General features: G+C 28.5%; 1 protein-coding gene across 1 annotated transcript; it reads right to left on the reverse strand.

The window, feature by feature from the left end:
• Window positions 1-291: 291 nt before the first annotated feature.
• Window positions 292-8,662, reverse strand: LOC107903672 (probable LRR receptor-like serine/threonine-protein kinase At3g47570). Its single transcript, XM_041092249.1, has 6 exons — window positions 7,726-8,662; window positions 7,345-7,491; window positions 7,022-7,093; window positions 2,150-4,005; window positions 1,643-2,006; window positions 292-349 (listed from the first exon to the last, which is right to left on the reverse strand). Exons 1-4 carry the CDS (start codon window positions 8,561-8,563, stop codon window positions 2,282-2,284), a joined length of 2,781 nt encoding a protein of 926 aa, XP_040948183.1. The 5' UTR covers window positions 8,564-8,662; the 3' UTR covers window positions 292-349; window positions 1,643-2,006; window positions 2,150-2,281.
• Window positions 8,663-19,452: the final 10,790 nt, after the last annotated feature.

The following is a 19,452-nucleotide window of genomic DNA, read 5'->3' on the forward strand; positions in this document are numbered from 1 at the left end:
TTTCACATTTCAAAGATACGGTGGATATCGCACATAGCACCACCAATGAATCGGGGAATCATCACACAGCAACCCCTTTATGTACAACATACTTCGGCTTATTCCGAGTGTTCAACCCATAAATCATATATTGCAACCCTTTACCACCTTTCCCGATTTAACAACACTTTTAGGATATGGCCAAACATTTATTTTAATTCCAAATAAATCTCAACATATATCAATTAATGTCAAAATAATACATCAAGTCACGTGTTTACTTACCTCGGTGCAAAATATCGTAATTTTGCACTTCACTCCACTATCTTTTCTTTTCCTCGTTTGAGATAATCTTCACGTCTTTCTTGATCTATAATAGCAAATTTAACTCATTTAATGTTCACATTCATTAAAATAATCCACCACCCAACTTTTTGAAAAATTACAATTTTGCCCCCAAACTTTTGCATAATTACACTTTTGTCCCCAAGCTCGGAAATTAAACTTCATCACTTATTCTTAGGTTTTATGACATGCTGAACATTTTTCCCTTCTATGGCAACATCAAATTCTCACTCTAACATACACTTATGAACAATAATTATTTTTACCGATTATGCCTATTTACCCGTTTTCGCTTAAAATCGCTTAGCAAAAGTTGTTTAACATAATTTATAGCTTCATATTCCACCATAAAACAGCAAAATAAACACATTTCACCTATGGGTATTTTTCCAAATATGAGCCCTAACACGAATTATTGCTAGAATAAGCTAAATCGAGTTACGAGGATTCCAAAAATGCGAAGAACATTAAAAACAGGGCTAGGATGCACTTACTATGAGCTTGAGAAAGCAAAGAAACCTTAGCTATGGCTTCCTTCAAATTTCGGCAGCAACTAATGAGGAAGATGATGATTTTTGTCATCTTTTTCCCATTTTATTTTTTTTATTACCAAATGACTAATATGCCCCCACTTAAAAAAATCTATTTCTCTCATTTCTTATGTCTATTTTTGTCCATCAACTAACTAATGGTCTAATTACCACATAAAGACCTCCAATTTAAAATTTCATATCAATTAGATACTTCTACATATAGAACTCAACTTTTACACTATTTACAATTTAGTCCTTTTGACTAAATTGAGTGCCCAAACGTCGAAATTTTCGAATGAAATTTTTACGAAAATTTTCCGTGAAATTGTAGACCATAAAAATATAATAATAACCATATTTTCCCTCGTCGGATTTGTGGTCCCGAAACCACTATTCCGACTAGGCCCAAAATCGGGCTGTTACATATAGGCTATTAAAATGGTGAAATTATATTTTTACAATAGTAAAAATTACAATTTAATTTCACCCCTAAAAGGATTTTTTGGCTTCGACCCTAATAAAATCTTTGGCAAAAGATTAAAATAAAATTATACCGTGAATGGAAAAAGAAACTAAGAAAATCCAATCTAACAAAGAAAATAACTTTGTTTAGCAACCTTTGTTTGATTAAAAATGTTGAATTAAAAATTCCAGAATAGATTAAAAATTATACCATGAATGGCAAAAGATTTCAATTTTTTTGGTAATATTTTAAAATTCCAGAATAGATTAAAAATGTTGAATTAAAGATAAAATTAATAACCACAAGTGTACTCATTACTCACCATCTCTGTTAAAAATGATCGATGTTGTTTAGCAACCTTTGTTTGATTTTCTTCAGCTCAACCACAACATCTTTCATATCTTTTCTTTCTTCCGGTAACTCAGCTGAACAATTCAAAGCCAACTCCATGATAGATGAAATACAATTTGCTTTAACAACAATGTACTCATCCTCTCTTCTTAATAAATCAACATTTGCAATTTTTATCGCTCCTTTCGGCAATGAACTTTCCATCCAATGCCTTATACTCTCTTCTTCAACAAAAACATTATCAGTTGGCTTTTTCTTTGTGAAAGTTTCTATAAGGACGATCCCATAACTATAGACGTCAGATTTTATAGAAACGATTCCTGCTGATCCAAATTCTGCATTTCAAGTATAATTACAACATCATTCATCCTCAATTATTTCTAAAATGCTTATTCAAATATATATCCACATCCACATGAAACAAAAATATAAAATGCAAATTAGGAAAATAATCATACAAAAATAAAAAATAATTCACCTGGTGCCATATACCCGATAGTTGCAAGAGTCATGGTTTGCTTCATTACTTCACCTTCTCCCAACAATTTGGCAACGCCAAAATCTCCAACATGTGCAACCATGTCTTCATCTAGTAAAATATTGCTTGGTTTTATGTCACAATGAATATAGGTGTTGGATGTCCATTGTGGAGGTGTTCTATGCCTACTGCAACATTTATCATTATGTCGACCCTTTGTATGATATCAAGGAAACAATTTTCAGAATGTAACCATTTCTCAAGGTTTCCATTAGACATGTAATCAAGCACCAAGGCTTTGAAGTCAAGACTTGAGCAGCAAGTAATGACCTTCACAATATTACGATGAACTATATTACGCATAGCATCACATTCAATGTCAAAACTCCTAAATGCTCCCTCTGTTTGCAAATTGAAAACTTTTATTGCAACTTCCATTCTATCTGAAAGCCTCCCTTTATATACATATCCAAAACTCCCTGAACCAAGCATATTGCTTTCCTCAAATCCATTAGTTGCTCGTGAAAGTTCAGCATGTGAAATTCTTCTCGGTGTCTTCAAAGACAACAAATCATCTTTAATTGGTAGAGCTGTACTCCTTCTTTGGCATCTTCTATACATAATAGTTAAGACTATTAATACTACGACAATACCAATTGTTGGTAAACCATACCTAAAAGCATGCAATATAATCATTTGGGAGTTTTTGTGGATGTCGTTTTTACAAGGTGGGACTAGCAGTCTAGGTGGACCACAAAGTGCATAATTCTTTATGAATGATGTGCTAGAAAAGTTTGAAAAACATCCTTCGCTGGGAATTTCCCCTTCAAGTCTATTGAAAGACACATTAAAATACTTTAGATATAAAAGCTTCTCCAAAGATTTGGGAATGACTCCAGAGAGATTGTTATTGCATAAATCCAAGAATTCCAAACTAATCAACCCATCAAATGATTCAGGGATATGACCATGTAGTATATTATTTGATAAATCTAATGAAACCAAAGTTATAAGACCCCCAAATGTGGATAAGATATCCCTCGTGAGAAGATTCCTTGATAAATTTAGTTTCAGTAGACTCCTCAAATTTCCGACATCAATAGCATGTGAATTGTGAAGATGGTTTGATGATAAATCTATTTTTAAGATATCTTGAAGATTCCACAAAGTTGAGGGTATTGTGGAACTCAGTTTGTTGGAATCTAAGTAAAGATATCCCAAAGAAGTAATATTACCCAAACAAGAGGGTATGGATCCATGTAGCTTATTCAACCCTAAATACATCTCGTATAGTCTCTCCAAATCACAAAAACTTTCTGAGATGGGCCCTCCTAATTTATTAGAGGAAAGATCTAGACCTTGGAGATTTCGCAGTCCTCCTATTGATGCTGGAATGAATCCACTTAATTTATTATGGCGAAGTTGTAAAAGCAATAGGTTGGTTAAGTTACCTATTTCCATAGGAATAATGCCTTGAAGCTCACAATTAGAGGCATAAAAGTATTGAAGGGATTTTGAAAGGTTCCCGATATAAGTAGGAAGAACACCACTCAATGGATTTCCTGAAACATCTATTGTGCTCAAATTCCTACAATTCGTCAAAGAAGAAAGAAAGCTCCACTCATGATCGGTAGAAGATCCTGTGATCAAATTATTGTTTTTGATTCGGAACCATTCAAGGTGTCTTAAGTTGCCAAGCGTTTTAGGGATTGGGCCAGAGAATAAGTTATGTGCCAAGTCTAGTTCCTTAAGCATGGAAGCATTGGAGATAGAGTTGGGAATGTTTCCGCTAAGTTTATTTCTCCACAATAAAAGAATCTCAGGCTTTGGAGCATTGGTGATGGGTGGTAAATTACCTGTAAAATATCATCTTTTAGTATACATATTCATTGAATACCAAATTCACAAAATATATTATACATTAAAATAAAAACTGTAAAACTTTAAATCAATTAAGAATAAAATTTTGGCATGGAAAAATGTGATGAAATCAATTACAAAGTTGAGACATACTAAGAAGTTTCAAGTAGTAATTAGTCTTGTGATTTGTATAGACAAAACATATAGATTTGGGAATGTGGCATCTAATCAATCTTAAAAATGAGACTGGCACTGAATAATAATTAGTTATGATTTGGGAAACAAAAAGGTTAAAGCCATTGTTTTTAATGTAAACTGATATGATTTTTATTTATTGGGTTAATTATTTATTGTTCTTAAATTATAGTGTAAAATTTAACGATTATTATTTGCTCAAAATTTCTGTATTTTTCATATATTTGAAATTTAATCTTTATATTTTTTATTTTTTGTGATTTAGTCTCTCTACTTTTTGAATTGAAAATTTTAGGTTCATTTACTAACACTATTAAAAAGTTTTTGTGTCTAGTATGGCATTTTGAAAAATAAAATAAACTTGATATCTATGTTTTTAATTATTCCAAATATTGCTTTACTATTTCAAGATAAATTATTTGTGTCTAGACTAATATCTTAAGAACTATTGTTGCATGTTTAATTATCTAAAAAATTATCGATTGAGTCTTAGCTTGATTGGCATGTGCGTTGTTGCCAATGTAGGAGAATGTGGGTTCAAGTATGCTGAAGTGTATTATCTTCTTATTTATGAATTAGGGAGTTGGTAAAGTACTAAAATTTGATATATTTTAAAATATTAAAATTTATTAAAATATTTTTTATAAAAAATGATTCTACCACAATATACAATTTTAATATCAAATTTTTAATTTTTTTTAAAAATGTTAGCGAATATATACTTTATTTCAAGTTATGCAATTTTTACTAGTTTTTAACTTTTTTTCAAATTTTTATCGTCTTTTATAATTTCTAATAATTTTTTATAATTTTTTTACAATATTTAACAATTTCTAACAATTTTTTAATAATTTTATTATGTATTACAAATTTAAAAATTAACAAATTTTTATATTTTTAAAAAAATTATATATTTATAATGTATTTATTTTTTATAATTTTATTTGAAATTTTAAAGATTTTTTGGTTTGTTTTCTAGATGATGATGCCATCATGATGCTAACATATGCCACATGGCAATTTATGATTAGATATCTCAATCTATTCTTTTAACGCCCAGTGAATGAAACCAAGAACACCTAATGTTAAAGTGGGTAAAAACACATTAAGGACCAAAGTTAAAAAAAGAAAAAGAAAAAGAGCAATATGCTGTAGGGAATAAACTGTGCATTAAGCCATTAAAAATATATGTATAATATATATAAATGCATGGATTTTGAGAAACTTTTGAACTGATAATTATATAGTCTTTGTTGTTTACTATATTATTGAATTTGTTATTTTAAATTAATTTTATTACTTTTAAGATTTATATAAGAATTTTGGTTTTACTAAAATATTTGCTTAAATAAGTTCACTTCATAAGAAAATTTAGCATCCTTATAAATAACAATTTTGATTCTATTAAAAAACTTATTTTAAAAAATTATATAATCAAAATTTAAAATTTATATTGAATTACTTTATACTTAAATTATTATTAGAAACTTTATCATACACATACGTGTATGAGAACCACGTATTTAGAACATAAATTTGTGTTTTAAAATAACTTATGATAAATAATGAAATGTATAATTTGAAACTATTTAATAATAACACATAGCATATCTACCATATTAAAATAAAAATAGATTAAATTGTAAGTAAAACATAATTTAAACATATGAACACATCAAATTAAGAACACTAAATGAATAAAGTTATTTATAATGATATTGTTGTCAATTCCTAAATTGGTGTCGAGTTAATCTGTGACATCATAAATTTAAGTGATAAATTTAAGGATTTATGTATTGATGTGGATTCAAATATCACCATAAGTTTTTTAAAAATAAAAAACTAAAATACCTTAAAATACTATAACTTATATTAAATACGAAAGAGTATTTTTGTAATTTTCCTAACCGAGTTGGTGCCCGGTTGACTCATGACACCAACTCAATTAAAAGATTTAATAATAATATAGATATTCACGTTAAAAAAACAAAAAAAAAAGTAATTTAGTTCCAAATAATTATATAACAAGTAAATTTATAATTGATGAATAAATTTATAGATAATATATTTATATGATCTAATATATTATATTAATATTAATTATATATCATCTACAATCTTTGAAGATCAATTTATTAAGTATCAAGAAAAGAAAAAAATGAAATTGAGTTAACACTAAATCAATTTTTAGATTTTGTACAGATGATTTAATGATGATAAAAAAATTATTAGCACTATTTTTGAATTAACAAAAAATTAGTGATATATTTTAATTATATTTATTATTTATTATTTTTAATAATATTTTTTAAAATTATATGAAGTAAAATTATACTGTATACTAAATATGGTACATATACTTTAATTGTAACTTGAAAATTTATTATATAAATTAATATATTTTAATTATATTCAACCATTTGAATAACAAAATAAAAAAAAAACTAATTAGAATAATTTTTAGAAAAAAGAAAAAACATTATTTAAAGGCTAGTTAAAAATCACGTGCAACAGGTGATATGAGAATCTATGTATATAAATGTGTATATATATATATCGTTGTTTCATTTTTTTTTAAATAAATATATTTTCCACATTGGTTTCTTTTCTTGTACAGACAAAGGATTTCTAATGATTTTTAAAAAAAAAAATTTACTTATATAAAATAGATCAGTTTATTCAGTAAAATAAATCAATTCATATAAATGTTATTGTTTATTATCAGATTGAAATGATAAAAGTATATGACATAAATAGAAGAAACAAATTCAACACAATGTTTTCCGAGTTTGGAAAAAATTAAAGTGAAAAACATACCTTCTAATTTGTTGCCATATAGAGCTATTACTTCGACCATAGTTGAATTAAAAATACTTGATGGAATCTGACCTGCAAACATAGTTGAAAATTGAAGTAAAAAACATACCTTCTAAACTCTTCAACTAAAAATACTTTAAGCATATTTTTTTTCCCATCAAATTAACTATTTTGCCTTGAATGAAATAAAATGCTCTTACTTTTGTTATCTATTACAAATCAAATTCTTCTATGAAAAAATATTTTAAATTAAAGAAACAAAGAAAATTCAATATCTTCTAAGTAAAGCACTTCAAGCTTGGGAAGATCATTAGGCAAACTACCTGATATGCCAGTGTTGGAGAGATCAATGATCTTCAGAGAAGAAATGTTGAAGATCGAAGTTGGAATCTGACCTGTGAGGCCTTTAATTTCTTTAATACTAAGCAGCTCCAAACCAAGAAGATTACCGATTTCCTCAGGAATTTGACCTGCACACATATTTAGTCGAAAAATCAAGATGTCAAACTGCCTATATTGTTAGCATAAGTCAAAGAGGTTTTCGTTTCTGCTCTACAGTAATTTGGAGATGTTAGATTTAATATATTTCAGCATATGTTTTTCATCAAATGAACTAAAAAAGTTTTTCCTTTTGTTATCTATTAAAAATCAAACTCTTTTATAAAAAAATACTTTAAATTTAAGAAATCAAGGAAATTGATTACCTTCTAGATTATTAAACCCCAAATATAATTTCTGGAGTTGTGTTAGATTTCCAATACTTCTTGGAATGATCCCCATAAATTGATTATAGGACAACGACAAACTTTTAAGGTTGCTGCATTTGCCCATGCCAAATGGAATGTTACCAGATAATTCATTCCAACTCAGGTAAAGCTCTTCAAGCTTGGGAAGATGTTGACACATATCATTAGGCAAACTACCTGATAGGCTATTGCTGGTGAGACTAATAGATTTCAAAGAAGAAATCTTGAAGATGGAAGATGGAACCTGGCCAGATAATTGATTCAATTCCAAGTTCAAGATCTCTAGGTTAGACATGTTAACAAGTGTTTCAGGGATTGTGCCTGTAAAGTTATTATTTTTCATTTTCAGCGTTCGAACTCTCTGTAAGTTCCCAAGCCATGATGGAATTTCTCCATTAAGACGGTTGTAGCTTAATCGAAGGATCCTCAAACGATGCAATTGGCCCAATTCTTTAGGGAGATAGCCATAGAAATGGTTGCTACTCAAGTCGAGTGAGAGTAGAAGTGAAAGATTTCCAAGGTGTGGAGGGATAGTACCCCTAAGATTCATGCTTGTAAGATTCAAAGCTATAACTCTTTTATGGAGGATGCCACAAGTAACACCAATCCAATTGCAAACAGAGGTTGAGGCCGTCCAATTGTTTGCCAAGACATTTTGAGGACCGGCAATGTGATCCTTAAACTCGAGAAGTGCAAACTGATCGGAGTTGAGATTCTTGACTGTCATAGCCAAGCAAAGTACGGAACATGGTATGAATAAAGCTAAGAGAAGATGAAAGCCAGCGTTGTAGTTCATGATTGCAAGACGGAATAAGGCAAGAAAATAAAAAAAAGTAGGAAAAGGGAAGTTGAGCTGATAAAATAGTTTGGATGATGAAGAAAAGCCCAGAGAGCATGCTTTAATATGTTTCAACCCTCGTACACTTGATAAACTTGATAAATTTAAGACTACCCTAAAAATTAAAAAGGAAAGCAAAGTTTTGAAGAAATTTCAAAATAAATGTCAAGTCTTCTTCTTTAGAAAATACGTACAAAGAATCGAATTTTCAAAATTTCTCCTAAATTTTCTTCACGTTACTCCACATAATCCATTAAAAATACTTAAAAATATATTTTAATAATTACTATATATTCTTTTATTTAATAAATTGTTTAAAAATGCTATTAGTCCCTGTAATTTAAAAGTTAAAAAAAAATCCAATCCTCCTATTTTTCTAATTTGAAAATTCTAGTCCAATAATTCTTAATTCCATTAAAAAATTTCAGCTTAATAGGTTTTTTATTATCAATCATATGCAACAGTATATGAATGCAGTCTACTCAGCATATATCCAAGTTTACAGATTTTAATAGAAAATACTTACAATCCTAATGGTAGGACTAAGTTTTTTAAACTAGAAAAGTGAGAAGACTTAATTTTTAACTTTTTAAGCACAAGGATTAAATTTTAAATGTTGTCAAAGTACAAGCACTAACAAAATATTTTGATCTAATAAATGTAAAAAACTTTTTAAACAAAATAAGGTTGAAATAATCTATTTGTCCTTGTACTTTGATAAAATTTGAGATTTAGTCCTTATATTTAAAAACTTAAAAATTAAGTCTTATTGTTTTTATTTAAAAATCTTAGTCCTATCCTTAATTTTATTTTATCAAAATTGGTCAACTTTACATATTAATTAGGTTTCCCTTATATGTCGCGGTATCAATCAAAACTTAATTAATATCCATCAATATCCATCAATACGTCATACATAAAAAAAGCAAGCATAAAATACAGTTAAAAGTCCTCCTTTTATTATTAAATGTTTTATTTTAGTTACTTTAATCAAATATATCCAAATTACAATAGAGTTAACATTTATTGTGTAAAAAATATTTTAAATTTTTTTTTCAATTTTAGTTTAATTCTAGAAGAAATATTTCATTTATAAAATCATAAAACTTTAAAAATATTAACTCTGTTAAATAAAAATTATTTTTTTAAATAGTAAATGTTAACTTTATTAACACAAATGGGCCTCAGTAATTGACAAGCTCTTCCACAAACTGTGGAAGATTTGGGGATAAAAGCTTCAATAATTATGGAGTTATAGTGTGAATTTGCCACTATATTATAAGTGTATTGAAATTTATCACTATATTTTATTTGATGTTTATCATTACACTTTGAAAATATAAGTAAATTTACCATTTAACTCAGATTTACCTTTGCAAGTAAACTTAAAATTTTATTTAATTTTGTCACTAAATTTGATTTGTTCAATATAGATTTTGGTGACTTAAAACTCACTAAATTTGATTTTTTCAATATACATTTTGGTGACTTAAAACAAAATTAATAAATAATTATTCTTTTGGATATCTTTTTAATGTTTAATAATAAGTTAATTTATAAAATATACTGTCATTGGACACAAGCCTCTAAGGCGGTGAACCACTAATCAAATTAATTTGGAGATATCTTTTTTTCTAAATAAAGTGAATTTACGAGTTTTGTTTTCTTTTAAAAACATTTTTAATATTTTTGTGGATATCAAAAAATTTTTCAATAAGAAATTTTAATTCACTCGAAAAGTTAGTGTTTTATTTCAAGGGGTCATAATTAATCATTAGATTTCCCAATTTTAAATTTTAAATTTTTCGACAATTGCGTAATTAATAAGTACCAATTTTGAGTGTTGTAGGGCTAGTACAATCTTCCTTACACATAACCGACTCTTAAACCTACTCTTTTCTCTAGAATTCAATGCAAACATCGAATTTATCTTTTGAAAAGAATTTTAAAATAATATAAAAGGTGTTTTTTTTATGACTGATCACACTTAACAAAAATTTAAAAATTATTAAAAAAAATTTCATTTTGAAATTTAAAGTGATCTAAAAACATATTTTTAAGTGCTTTGGACCATCTGTTGCTGATTTCCTTATTATATTAAATGTTTGCAATCACTCCTAATATATTGTGCTTGAGTTGTGACAGAGCAAATCGCCAACGTGCCATATTGATCTATTGATGCTGAAACTGAAGTTTTTGTTATATTGATAGAGCTTGTCCTTCAACGCATACAACGTGTTTGTTATTTTTCTCCCTTCAAATTGTATGATCTTATTTATTAAATGAATTAATGAATTTCCCTTTTAAAAAGATATATTTTTAAAATTAAATACTTTATAAAATATTTAAAACTACTTAAAAAATTGTAAGCCTTAAAACAATCAACAAAATATATTTTTCTCTAAAAAAATCAATAAAAATATGTTTAAAATTTTATATGAAATTAAATTTTTTTTAACAATAATATATTTTAAAATTATAGTAACGCTATAAAATATATATATACATATATATATATATATTTACTAATTATATACACCTTTCCATACATCCTTTTTCTACATAGAATTTCAAAAGTAAATGTGAATTAATGTAGGCGTAAGAAGACTTACAGGTAAGTCACCCAACGAAAGTGTCCTAAACCGACTTATGGAAGAATCAAACAATAATTTTGTATCGTATAATATATTTAATTACATTTATTAGTTTATCAATCAAAACTTAAGTAGAATCCATCAATATTTCACACATCAAAACCCAAACATAAAATTCACTTTTAAATTATTCGGGGAATATTTGTATTATAGGAAATGGATTAAATTAGACTTTTATTATTAAATGTATTATCTTAATCTTTGTATTAGGTATGAATGATATCTCTTAGATTGAAGCTAGAGCTATTCTTGAAAGATTGAAATTAAGATTAAGATGTGTTGAGATGGAAAGTGGCAACACAATGCTGATTGATACTATTTGTAATGGGTTGGCTACAATAAGTAGTGCTGCTGAAGTAAGACAAATTTATGATTGGTGTTCCAAAATTTTGGGAAGTCAAATTTTGACATTTTCAGCGGAATGCCAATAAAGTTGTTGATTGCATAGCTATGGCAGATGGAGGCATAATTGAGCAGCTGGTTATCTTGAAAGATCCTCTGCATTATGTGAGATACTAGCTTGAAGAAGATATTAGACGGTCACTGGTGACTGATGATAATTTTCATTTGGACTGATGAGCGCTTAATTTTCTAAGCTTATGGTCAACCAAAAAAAATAAATAAATGCGTCTAAATTGTAATAGAGTTAACATTTAGTGTTTAAAAAAATCTTAAATTTTTTTTTCAATTGCAGTTCAATTCCAAAAATATCGATGATGAACCCGAACATAAAAATTACCAAAAAAAAAAACACATCTATTATCAAACCAACAATCCATGTCTAAACTTAAATTAACAAAATTCGCCACCCAACCCAATACACTATTTTATATATATATTAGATTTATTCTAGATGCGCATGTTTTATTATATTTAAAAATTAAAATATATGGTTGACTGAGTTTTAGCTGAGTTGATATTGGTATTATTGTTAGTGTAAGAAAATTTGAGTTTAATCGTGTTCAAATGTGTTTTATCCTCCAATTTAAAGGTTAGGAAAATATTATTGATAATTAAATTATACCAACTTGATGATATTAAAAAAAGGATGTATAAAAAATATAAGGGAGAAAAAAAAAAGGAGAAACATATTCATATTGATGGGCTCTTTCAATATTAGACTTTTTTTCTCTCACAAGTAAAAGTAGTTATGGAGAGGATCATGTAAAATAATAGCCTGAATAATTTTAAACGTCTCATCATTGCAAAAATGAAATAGTAGAAAAGAAAGAGTAGACATTCTATGAAATTTATAATTCCAACCGTGAATAAAATATAAATTTTATGAATGTGGACAAGCAATTTTATTTAACTTTTTTTAAAGTCATTTTGTTTGTTTCCTAATCACCATGAAATTACTTGTCACAATTCATCTTTTTAAATGAGAAACATTTTCCACAATTTGCCATCACTTTAACATACACTAACTTTTCTATGATTAGTCCTTTGTTTGCTTTGGGTGCAATCTTCCAACTAGCCTCATCCTTGGTTTTACTTTCCAACATTTAGTGTATTACGAGTTTTGTTTTCTTTAAAAAATATTTTTGTGGATATTAGGAGATAATGAAATTATTTTACTATGAAATTTTAATAAAACTGGAAAATAAGTCATTTATTTTAAGAGATCACAATTAAACATTAGATTTCCAATTTTTTAATTTTAATTTTTTTTGACAATTGCATAATATTTTGAGCGTTGTAGGAATGCCATAACCTTCCCTACGCATAATCGACTCTTAAGTATGATGGATCCTAGACCTTCTCCTCTATTCTTGTACCACAAATTGCTTCGAGTGTGGGTTCGGAAAATCACAAATTAAGCACAAAACCAAAAATGATTTTGTAACACCCCAAACCCAGCCTAGTCATTATGAATTAATGTAGACCTGAGAAGACTTAATTACATTTATTAGTTTATCAATCAAAACTTAATTAGAATCCATCAATATTTCACACATAAAAAACCCAAACATAAAATTCACTTTTAAATTATTTGAAGATATATTTGTATTATAGGAAATGGATTAAATTAGTCTTTTTATTAGTAAATGTATTATTTTAATCTTTTTATTAGGTATGAATGATATCTCCTAGATTGAAGCCAGAGCTATTCTTAAAAGACTAAAGTTAGGATTCAGATGTGTTGAGATGGAAAGTGACAACGCAATGTTGATTGAAACTATTTGTAACGGGTTGACTACAATAAGTAGTGCTACCGAAGTAAGACAGATTCACGATTGGTGTTCCAAAAATTGGAAAGTCAAATTTCGACATATTCAGCGGAATGCCAATAAAGTTGTTGATTGCATAGCTAAGGCAAATGGAGGCATAATTGAGCAGCTGGTTACCTTGGAAGATCCTCCGCATTATGTGAGATGCTAGCTTGAAGAAGATATTAGACAGTCACTGGTGGCTGATGATAATTTTCATTTGGACTGATGAGCGCTTAATTTTTTAAGCTTATATTCAACAAAAAAAAAATTAAATACGTCTCAATTGTAATAGAGTTAACATTTAGTGTTTAAAAAATATCTTAAAAATTATTTTTTCCAATTGCAATTCAATTCCACAAATATCAACGATGAACCTGGACATAAAAATTACAAAAAAAAAAACACATCTATTATCAAACCAGCAATCCATGTCTAAACTTAAATTAACAAAATTTGCCACGCAACCCGATACACTATTTTATATATATACTAGATTTATTCTAGATGCACATGTTTTATTATATTTAAAAATTAAAATATATGGTTGACTAAGTTTTAGTTGAGTTAGTATTGGTATTATTGTCAGTGTAGGAAAATGTGAGTTTAATTGTGCTCAAATTTGTTTTATACTCCAATTCAAGGGTTAGGAAAAGGTTATTGATAATTAAATTATACCAACTTTTATGATATTAAAAAAAGGATTTATAAATAATATAAGGAAAAGAAAAAAAGAGAGAAACATATTCATATTGATGGGCTCTTTCAATATTAGACTTTTTTTCTATCACAAGTAAAAATATCAAAGGTGATAATAATTAAATTATAAAATTTAAATTGAGAAAATAGGGGATTGAATTTATAACTTTTAAAGTATAAAGAATGAATTTATAACTAACAACATATTTTAACCACACAATAAAAGTAGTTATGGAGAGGATCATGTAAAATAATGACCTGAATAAATTTAAACGTCTCATCCTTGCAAAAATGAAATAATAGAAAAGAAATAAGTGTTGGGTGTAGCGGCAATGTACATTATACTTCTAAGGGGAGATCAGGGTTTTATACAAGGGAAGAATTTTAAACCTGCTTTTTTTTCTAGAACTCAACGCAAACCTCAAATTTATCTTTTTATAAGAATTTTAATATATCTATATAAAAGGTGATTTTTTTGCCGATCACACTTAACAAAATTTTAAATTTTTTTTTTTGAAATTTAAAGTGATCTAAAAACATATTTTTAAGTGCTTTAGACCATCCTGTGTTGATTTCTTTAGTAATTTGATTTGTTCAATATAGATTTTGGTGACTTAACACAAAATTAATAAAAAATATTTTTTCAGATATCTTTTTAATGTTTAATAATAAGTTAATTTATAAAATATACTTTCATAGGACACAGGCCTCCAAGGCGGTGAACCACTAATGAAATTAATTTTGAGATACTTAAATTTGTTTTCATCAATTAAGAAATTTGAAAAATTGTTGAGACCTCATGATTATCTTTTATAATTTCAGGCTTATCACCAAAAAACTAAAAAACAAAATCGTCGACATTAAATTTGTTGGCATGCAATCAATTTTAAGATGGTTTTTGGAGTTATATATCACTTTAGCATGGACTTACTTTTCTACAGTTAGTCTTCTCCAACAAGTTAAATATTTCAATTTTAACAACATTGACAGGTCTTTGGGGTAGGGTCGAGCAAAACTCAATAGAAATAGATGATATAGATTGAGTTAGCTCGGCCAAGTCGAGTCGACTTGTTCAAATTAGTTAAATTTAGAATTTTTTTTTGTTTTGAGATGCTAAGATTAAAAAATTTCAGTTGCTAAAACAAAAAAATTGTATTTAAAAAAAGGCATAAAGAAAGGCTGAATGACAAATTGCCCAAAGCCCATGCCCCTAGCTATACGCCCCTGGTAAAATCAATTTTAAAATTAGTTATAATAGTTGAAGCGATTGATTATTGAGGAATGAAATACATAGTTCAACAAAATAAATAAGTTGACAAATTTTGACAAAAAAAATCAAAAATAAAATAATAGAAAAGAAAGAGTAGCCATTTTATGAATTTATAATTCCAACTGTGAATAAAATATAAATTTTATGAATGTGGACAAGCCATTTTATTTATAATTTTCTGTGTTTTTCTTCTTTTCCTGACTTTTTTTTAAAGTCATTTTCTTTGTTTCCTAATCACCATGAAAGTACTTGTCACAATTCATCTTTTTAAATGAGAAACATTTTCCACAATTTGCCATCACTTTAACATACACTAACTTTTCTATGATTAGTCCTTGGTTTGCTTTGGGTGGAATCTTCCAACAATTAGTGTATCACGAGTTTCGTTTTCTTTAAAAAATATTTTTGTGGATATTAGGAGATAATGAAAATTATTTTACTATGAAATTTTAATAAAACTTTAAAATAAGTAATTTATTTTAAGAGATCACAATTAAACATTAGATTTCCAATTTTTTAATTTTACAATTTTTTGACAATTACATAATTAATAAGGTACCAATGTTGAGCGTTGTAGGAATGCTATAACCTTCCCTAAACATAATCGACTCTTGAGCATGATGGATCCTAGACCTTCTCCTCTATTCTCGTACCACAAATTGCTTTGAGTGTGGGTACGAACAATCACAAATTAAACACAAAACCAGAAATGATTTATTACTTTTAATAGCAAAGTAATTCTCTCTCAATAGAAACCAATAGAATTGTAATTCCCATAAAATAAAATTTATTTTCTGAAATATATTCTCACTACTTTCTAGCAGAGTAACAATATTTAAAACTTATGTCTTGTGTTAATAGCTTTACTAGCACTATCTATTTATAGGGAGAGAGATGAGAGTCCTGGTTGAATTAGTAAAACACGAATAATATTTATTTCATAGAAGACAATTTCATAGAAAACTTATGTCTTGTGTTAATAATGTTGAATTTGTATGTACAAGTTTCTAATACACTTGTTGGGACATTCTTTGACTTTTATCTATTCTCTCAAAAAGTTAAAGTTCAAAGTTGCATTAAACTCAAATAAGATAACCATTAGCAAACCAGCTCACAAGCCTGCTCAAGCTAATCCTACAAGTCATTCCACTTCATCATCAAGCACCAATGTTCTTGCTTATCCTTATGGAATTAAACAAAAGAAAAAAGCTCTTTAAGAGTTATTTCAATAGACTTCTTTAATGGTAAATGACAATCCACTCTATTGATGCTTCTTCGCCCAACTCATGATTTAAAAGAAGTTTCTACTCATGGATCAAGTGTAGCTCACCAGTTATCATTAAGGAGAAAAAAGAGTCAATCAAGTGAAAATTATATTCCAACATCCCCCCTGAACCAAATTTTAGAGTGATGAATGTCATGACAACTGACACTACATTCTTAGAAGAATAAGTAGATCTCTAGCAAAAACGATGGAGAGTCTTACTACAAGCATAAAAGGAATGGATGATCAAATTGAACATCTTAGAGGAAGTAACCAAACCTTTTCCTACGAAACTCAACATCCTCTTCACAAAGTTGTTGGAATCAAAATTGTTGAAGGACTTTAAAGTGTTTCTTTAGATCAAGTTAAGGAGCTCATTAAAGAAACCATTAAAGATCAAGTCAAAAGTGTTGCTCTACCTTCATATACATACTTGAAGCCATACATTTGAAGGGCTTATCATTTGAATATGCCTGAACATTATCCACCTCCAAAATTGCAATAGTTTGATGGTAAAGGAAATCTATGTAAACATGTCGCTCACTTCTTGGAAACTTGTGATTGCGTCGATGTAACACCCCACTCGCGACCTAATCGCTGGATTCGAGAAGAGAGATACCGAAATCATGTTGGAAAAATCTAGTTTGAAAATGGTTTTATTTATAGAGGAAAATAAAAATTTTGAAAACTGACTCGGTTTGTGATATTTATGGCAATAAATGTTAAACTGAAATCATAAATGTGCTTTTGAATAAGCAAATCCTTGATGTTTTCTAGCTTTAAACCAAATGATCTTCTTCACTATTCTCATACCACAAAATGCTTTGAAGTGTGGACTTGAACCAATTGAATCAAAACACAAAACTTGAAAAAGCTTTTTATTCTTTTCGGGGTGAAACCTAAAATTTTCTCTTATTTAATAGAAACCAGTAGAAATGTTTATTTTGGAAAAATATATTTAATAGTTAAGAATAAATTCTCCTTATTTTTCAATAGAGTAACAATCTCTCAAAGTTGTATATAAATCCCTACTGATGCCAGATATTTTTAAGAAGAGAAGATAGAACCCTTGTGGAATTGTAGAAGCTTATTTCAACTAGAAAAATAACTTCCTACTTAGAGTAGGAGCAGGTTGGATGGCATCCCCTGTCGCCCATTCGTTTTCCATGAAGGGATTTTGGATCTCTCTCACATTAGATCCAACTATGAGTGCTTTTCGAGCATTTAGACTCAGTACTTTGTAATTTGACCCAACTCAATTCTATTTTTTTATTTCCCAAAATAAACTTCAATATTTTATATTAAATAATTTTCTCATCCAAATTTTACCCTCAATAGAATTTTTGAGAAAATATATTTAATATTTCACAATTCAACTTGTTCATTATGATCGAATGATTTATTTTCATTTTCTAGATTTTATATAGCTGAAAAACATAAACTCATTCTCCTGATCATTTTTAAGTATATTCATCTACATTTGAAAATGAATCATTTCTCATTTTCGTTTCCAAATGATTTCATTTCTCCATTTCGAAGAAATGTATAATCATTCCTGAATGTTTGTCATTTCTTTATTTCTATTCATTTCGATTCAAACATGCAATTCATTTATGGTTTCAACGAGCTAGTGAAGGGACTAATTGGACATATACAATTAGGGCTCAAATGATTTATATTTGAAGTTTCAACTTTTCATCTATTAATTATAAACTCATTTAGTCATGAAGTCATTCCACTATAGTATCATGGCTGAGCTTGTGGTTCCCCAAACTTGGACGAGACAGTCTGACCCAAAATTTGAAACTTACATTAGCCACCAAAATGATTCTCTGTTAAAATACTACAAAACAGACCAACCAACCATGCAGGCCACACATTTTCAACATAAATCATAATACAATTAATCCTAATTGCATGCCTTTCTAAACATACCATAAAAAATGAAGAAAAAAAATTCATATTTAGGTCACCTGTGAACCCACCCACTTAGAAACCTAGTAGCACGCATCAACCTGGCGAGCACCAGCTGAAGACCTCCTCGCGACCCCCAGCTCATTGCTAGCCCTACGAACCACTAGTTTGCTACTACCCTGTGATCCCTAAATATTGGCAAACCTAGACACACAACTCCCCTTTTATTTTAATAGACTACTCAAGTCGTTGGCTCACTTGCGAACTCCTCTATTTAGTGAACCTACCTAATAAGGCAAACTCACTATCCTGACGTACGCATTAACTATGGAGAACCTTCTATTGCTTGGCGTACTCCCTCCTAATGGCAAACACTAGGTTATATAGGGCTAGTCTATACTAGCGGACTCCCTATACTTTGGCGAACACTCTATTAGGGAACTTATGGTTTTTGGTGAACACACTTTTGTTTGGCGAAACCTACCTTTGGCGAACTCACCCCTATTGTTGAACACTGTGTTATGGTAAGGTCCTATTCCCTTATGACCCCTGTCTCACACTATGCTAGGTTGGCTCGTAAGTATTCTTTCAATGCGTTATTACTTCTATAACATGCATTCTATGTTATCACTTTATCTCAACCAAAAAATTGGTTCAAGGGCGTACCTCAAAATTCGGCGAACTCCTTGTTTTACATAAGTATGTTAGTTCATCAATTTACCTAGCAAAATCATGTATTATAATCCAAACAATCAAGCATTCAATCAAGCACTTATAAAGTCCAAAAATCCAAAATTTAAATAGTTCGTAATATCTGTTTACAACTTGTCAAAGTT

The sequence above is a fragment of the Gossypium hirsutum genome, chromosome D05 (genome assembly GCF_007990345.1).
Source record: "Gossypium hirsutum isolate 1008001.06 chromosome D05, Gossypium_hirsutum_v2.1, whole genome shotgun sequence".
NCBI classification, from domain to species: Eukaryota; Viridiplantae; Streptophyta; class Magnoliopsida; order Malvales; family Malvaceae; genus Gossypium; species Gossypium hirsutum.